The sequence below is a fragment of the Tasmannia lanceolata genome, unplaced genomic scaffold, assembly GCF_043159265.1.
Source record: "Tasmannia lanceolata isolate RefF3 unplaced genomic scaffold, GAP_Taslan_0.1 ptg000019l, whole genome shotgun sequence".
NCBI lineage: Eukaryota > Viridiplantae > Streptophyta > Magnoliopsida > Canellales > Winteraceae > Tasmannia > Tasmannia lanceolata.
In genome coordinates, this window is record NW_027518696.1 from 24312321 (window position 1) to 24319138 (window position 6818).

At 42.2% G+C, this 6818-nt stretch overlaps 1 protein-coding gene across 1 annotated transcript; it reads right to left on the bottom strand.

Moving 5' to 3' along the window:
• Positions 1-5574: 5574 nt before the first annotated feature.
• On the bottom strand, positions 5575-6282 carry LOC143852431 (uncharacterized). Its single transcript, XM_077361814.1, has one exon. It carries the CDS (start codon positions 6280-6282, stop codon positions 5575-5577), a length of 708 nt encoding a protein of 235 aa, XP_077217929.1.
• Between the last annotated feature and the right edge of the window lie 536 nt (positions 6283-6818).

Sequence of the window (6818 nt, forward strand, 5' to 3'; positions counted from 1 at the left end):
TGCGTGCTATGAGTATTTGGAACAATTGTCTATTCTTTTGGTACCTTCAGATGTTGGTTCTCTTTTCATTACTAAGGCAATGATGGCGATAGTCGGAGCCTCCCCTTTAGAGAGACAATTTGTGTCTCTATAGAGCAAGCCCAGCCTCAGGGGACTTGCTTAGTCCAAGTAGTGTCCCCCTCTCTATTTAGTAGACTTCTTTAGTTTTTTAGAAACCATTAGATGATAGTTTCTCTTCCTCATTTAGGAGACCATTGTGGTTTTATTAGCGAGTTCCATCATAGGAGACACGCTTTGTCTCGTTAGGCAGCTCTCCTCTGTGAGCAAGCCTCGTTGCTTAGAGCCCGCCTTTTCCCATTGGAGGCATACAGAGCCTCATTTATAGAACATCCCTGGTTTGTCTCTCTTTTGAGCTAAAAGACATGCTATGTCTTATTTGTCCCCCTTAATAGAGTGTTAGAGAGTCTTTGACTCATTTATCTTTTTTAGTGGCAGTATTAGAGAGTCTTTAACTCATTCCTCCTTTAAGTTGTAGTATTAGAGAGCCTTTGGCTCGCTCGTCCTTTGGATGGCATTGTTAGAGAGTCTTTGATTCACTCGTCCTTTGATAGCGGTATTAGAGAGTCTTTGACTCATTTCCCTCTTTTCTATAGTTGTTTTTAGGAGCTTCTCCTTAGTGTTGTTGTCACTCTTGTTTGTTAGGGACTAGCACAGTCTCGTTAGAGCTTTCCTTTTGGGATTTTAGAACGTTGTCTTTATCTTTGATCATTAGTTTACCTTGTTTAGGGGTTTCCCCTATTTGCCCTAGGGTTTGGTCCTAGGGTTTTGCTTTGTATGTTCCCTCCGGTCTTTGACCAAAAGGGTGAAATCAGAAATTTAAAATCCAAAAACATGTTAAAACATTTAAAAATCCAAAAATATTGAAATACCTTAAAATTCCAAAACATGTTAAAACATATAAAACTCAAAAATATTAGAAATTTAAAACAACAAAAACATAAAAAAAAAATATCGAAAGCCTTAAATCTTTTGAAGTGTTGAGTGTTTTAGAAGTAGCAATTAGGAGAGTTCGTTTTCGACCTACGTTGGCTTGATCCTCTTCCACGAGGTACGTAGTGCAGCTTGGGATTTATATTCCAAGTCCAGCCAAACTTTTTTTGTAAATAATGTTTTAAACCTTCTTCAAAAACCTTTAAAACCTTGTTTTCAAAAGATCTTCCTCTAGAGTTAGGAGTTTTTCCTAGATTGAGAGTTCTAGAGTTAGGAGTTTTTTTTTGATAGGGTGTTTGATTTTTTGTTTGTTGTGTGCTTGTTTTAGAGTTAGGGGTCTGTCCTAGAGTTATAGGAGCGCCTCCGTCCGGTCAGTTGGCGATCCACATCGCCGACTGATGACTAGAATAGGATACGTTAGTCCACCCTTTGTTTTTCTTAGGAAACACAGCCTAGTTACACATAGGTTGTAGGAACCACCTGCATTAGCATAGGGCTAATATGCATTTAGTTAGGGCATATAGGGTGTCCTAAAATCTACAATTCACTGAAATTTAAATAATCGTATAAGAAACTTTTAATAACTGGTCCGGTCTTTTAGATCGAGTCTAGGATAGAGGTCTAGGTGTCTTAGGCATCATAGCTTAGAATAGGCGCGAAGAACTACGTTGCTCTGATTCTTGCGGAGGCGGGGATACATAGGCTTCTTTGGATGAACATCAGACCATCCGAGGACTCGGGCTAAATCGTTTAGAGTCTTAGGATTTGTTATGTTGTGTGTTTTGTTATGTTTTCTTACTTTCTTGTACTGATCCTATACCTTTAGCTGTAGCTTGTATGTGTATGTCCACTAGAACTTAGACACCAGTTAGGCATGTCACTCACAACCTAGTTGTCATTAGGTGACACATCTTTTATCTTACTTTATGTGTGCTTATTATTTCATCCCCGAGTCATGCATGATTAGGTAGACGTTCACTCGGGGATATTTGTTCCAATTTCACATGATTTTTACCCAAACTTCTTTGGAGTTAATGAAAATGGCATAAGAGACCAAATGCTTGCACTCGGACGAATTGAGGGTGCTCTTCAGACCTTCTCCATTCGTAATCAGGCACGAACCCATATATATTTCTGGTTATCCATTGCACAGAGGATTTGATTTTGGGGTTCCATGGCTTATCCATGGATGGTGACTCTGAGTTTATTTTAGGTATGTCTTGGTTTCGAGCCTTGGCTCCGGATCAAGACATTTCTCTTTCTTTTTATATTGCCACTCGTGCTATGCTATGAGGGTGGCATCCGTTTCGAGAGTTCCTTGGCAGAGCTCTCATTCATGTGGATGATCCAGAGGATGTTGGGGGACTCGTTTCCTCATCGTATCCTCGGGATCGGGGTCCACAGAGAGTTTTTTTTAAAAATAACAGTAGTTCACACGGAGCTCCGTGTAAAATTTATGGAGCTCCGTGCGAGATTTTATTGTTTTTTTTAAAAGGCAGTAGTTCACATGGAGCCCCGTGTAAATTTACGGAGCTCTGTGCGAGCTTCCGGCTCTTTTTGAAAAATCGGGCCCCAGTGATGCCCTTTAAACTTCAACTTCCTTCAAACCCTTTTCCCCCCTCTCTCTCTCGCTTCTCTAAATACCCTTTTTCCCCCTCTCTCTCTCCCTTCTCTAGATACCCTTCTCCAAATACCCTTTTTCTTCCATCCAAACCCAAAATCCACTCATTATCTTCCATCCAAACTTTTTTTCTTCCAGATATCTTTCCATTTTTTGTTTTTCCCTCGCGTGTGGATGGCACGTGGTGAGCGCTCACACGGTCGTCGCAACGACAATCCTTCTCGAAAAGGGCTAAGAAAACTGACCTAGAAAACCCTTCCCTCTTCGACAGTCCATCCGCACGCAATACATGGAACAAGATTCATAATCGGGGCATCCTAACGGGTAGGTACGTCGAACCTCTCATCCGTCAACGATTCAATCTCCATCATTGCTTCGATACCTTGGGTTGGACACCCATCCTTCAAATTAATGAACTTGGGTACCCCCGTTTAGTTAAGTTGTTCTATGCGAATCTTAGCATCTCACCTTCAAATTATGTAATTGAAACCCGCGTGAAGAAAACTACCATCAAGATGGACCAAGAACAGTTTAGTACTCTCCTAGGCATTTCATCGGCAGACAGCGACGACTACTTTTGGCCAGGTGATAAAATTTATACAACTAACGTTACTAGAGACACCATTTATAGCACTATCGCCAATGATTATGACCCGAACATCTGCGTTCGATCTGCTCATCTCAAACCTGCTGCAAAAATTCTTCATTATCTCATTTTCAGCAACATTACCCCTTTCGGTGGGCACACTTTGCCTTACGGCCCCTTGAGGCCTTCATCCTTTATTATATCTTAGAACGTCGCCCCATGAATCTGGCCAACATTATCTTTCGTTTCATGAGCGAAGCCCCTAGACGGGCCCGTTCGTCCATGCCCTATGGTATGCTTTTGACCCGAATCTTCAAGGCTTTTCGTGTCCCTCTTTCTGATGAGATGACCTGCACTCATACTGCTCCATTTGATGGACGATCCATCAACATGATGCAGCTGGCTGTTGCCCTAGAGATTCAGGATGAGGAGCCCGACGATTAGGACGAGGCAGCTTGGCACGTTGAGGAGGACGACGAGGCAGCTCAGCACGTTGAGGAGCAGGGCGATCAGGCATCCGCGGACATGGACACTTCACAAGATCTGACTCGGCCATGTACCCATCAGGATTTATTGGCCCTGTAGCAGACACTTGAGCGCTCTATGACCTCTTACTTCCAGCAGCTCCGTACTCATATAGATGATCAGTTTACATCATTTCGAGAGTACCTCTCCAGTAGTCAGTGGGGACAGTATCCAGGCAGTTCATCACACCCTCCACCTCCTCCAGAGCAGTAGTCAGGTTATGCTCCTTTCATCACAGCGCTACCCGATGTTCACTCATTTTGGGCTTATCTCTGCTTTTGATCTGATGGTTGATCTGTATAGGCTACTTAGGTTATCTTTGTATGTATGGTGTACATGGTTAACAGTAGACTCAGCTATGTTTTGATGATTATGGAAGTATGTTTGTACTGTGAGCCGTGGCTCCTCTTTTTGTTATGAGTGTGTATGGCCAAGCACCTTATTATGTGTTGATTTTATGTATGGCCTTTCTCCTTAAATGACATGTGTTATTGCCTATGCTCTTGAGCTTGTATGGATGAGTTATTAAACCCACATGACATCACAAACCAAGTATGAAAACTAAAGTTCTGAAGGGCAAAATCAAAATAGCAATTAAAATGCACTGGATGTTTGAGCAAAACAAGATTACATCAAAAAGTGACTACCTATATTCATTTCATCCACATGATTACATTAAAAAATGAGTACATATATTCATTTCATCTACAAAAGAAATGATTACTTACATCAAGCCCCTATAAAAAGAATGGAGCTTGATTACATCAAAAAATGAGTATACAAATATTCAATTCATCTACAAAAGAAATGATTACTTACATCAAGCCCCTACAAAAAGGTGCAGAGCCCCAATAGCACTATGGTCAGCAAGCTGTGCTATGATAGGAGTTTCTTTGCAAGTTCTTTTGTTGTGACCAGGCTGTCCACATTTGCTGCACTTGTAATGTAGTCCACTCTGCAATTCGCGATCCGTTCTTCTCGTTCGCGGCCTTCCAGGTGGTTGTCTTGGACGTGGAGGTATTACTTGCATGAAAGGTTCGGAAGGGACCTGCCATTGGGTGCGATCTAATGTGGGGTACAGCACCTCATCATACGTCTGCCGATATCGGTCCACTTTGTAGCAACGCTTACAGAAGGAATACAGATTTTTTTTTCTTTTGTGATGGCAATCACTGCCATGGCATGTCTGCACAGTAGTCCGATCGTTTGGAACACACGACAACTGCACATTTGAAGATGCAAGTTTACAGAATCTTGAATTTTAACGGACCGTACTTCGAAAACATGTAAACCAGCTTGATATGCCACGTACTGCAGGCTTTCTTCCTTTGCCAGTCTGATATATTTTTCTGCATAATTGGTTAACTGTGTCCGCCACTCATCACCATATACCCAACATTTCTGAAAGAAGTCAGAAGTCTTCCATCTAGTGTGCTCCACCAATGATGCAATCGGCAATTTCCTCGCATTCTTCAAGACTGCATTGAAACACACCGATCTGTTGGTTGTAATAACATCATATCTATCTCCCGTAAAATAAAAACTAGCCCAGCTTTCCTTCGGAATTGCGCTTATCCACTTGTGAGCATTTTCATTCCTTGCCTTAATTTGTTCCATGGTATCTTTAAAAACACTCCCTCAGAGTGCGGGCAGCTCTCCAAAATAACCTCTTAAGTAGGACATCTTTGAACTCGGAGTAGAAATTGGTGGCGAGGTGACGCATGCAGTAACTATGATGAGCTTGTGGTAAGACTTCAGGTACCGTCTGCATCAACTCCTTTTTGCGATCGGAGCATATCGTGATTACGTATGACTCCGAAAGCATTACTTTCTGCTTGAACAAAGTCAAAAACTAGATCCAACTATCTTCATTTTTGTTCTCGACAACTGCAAATGCCAAGGGAAATAATCCGTTGTTGCCATCGACCCCACACGCAATCAATAAGACTCCATGATACTTTCCAAGCAGATGAGTTCCATCAACCAAAACTAGAGGTCTGAGAGTTCGATTGAAAGAACGTATACATGGGCCAAATGTCCAAAACATGCGAACGAACGCATCGTCTCCCTTTGGACGCAAATCTCTCGCTCGAAACACACGAACAAAGCTGCTGGGATTTGTTCTCTCCAGCTCAACCGAGAGTGCAGGCAATATGCGGTAAGAGTCCTCTACGTTCCCACACTTAATTTCATTGATGATGTTCATCGCATGGTATGCTTTCTGATAGCTTATAGCCACACCCCACTGCATCTTGATATATTCTATTATGACCATTGTCGACGTGTCTTCCGGACGAGCGAATAAGCGTAGGCATTCTCCTGCGACCCAAGCAAATGTAGCATGAGGGTGATCAATGCCAGTTATCGTCGATGTACATGTATGGTCAGGTACAAAAGTCTTAACCAGCACATAATTCAAATGAGTACTGCCAGTTAAACAAAATATGCAATCGCTTACTTGACATTGAACACCATACTTCCTGGGGGTGGAATTTACTCTCACGAATGTAAATCTTTGCCAGATTGCATACTCTCGAACTGCCTTCTTGAACTGCTTCATATTTGAAAAGATTGCCCCAACCTTTAACTAATCAAATTCAACATTATCGACATCTTCATCATGGGCCCCAACATACATGTCCTCCGCTCCCATTAGCCGACTAGAGTGAGGAAAACCCACTGCGATAGGTTCTGCGCTTGGATTTACACCAACATTTTTACAATGGACATCATTCTGACCATCATAATGATGATTATCATCAACGCCGTCGGCATCATCATCGTCGTCTTCTTCAAGATCATAATCGTCGTCGTCGTCGTGATCATCATCATCATCATAATCATCATCTTTGCCTTGTCCAATATTACATCCGACCGACCATCCTTCACAGAAAAGTCATCTTGAAACTCATCATTGATGTCTTCTTCCGGAACTGCCTCATTTTGTCTATCATCAAAATATTCCCCCGCGTGGTTCGCAGCAAACTCCACATGGTTCAGAACTGCCTCATTTTGTCTATCATCAAAATATTCCCTCGCATGGTCCGCAACAAACCCCACATCGTTCATACACTGATCATGGGTAAATCCTTTGTT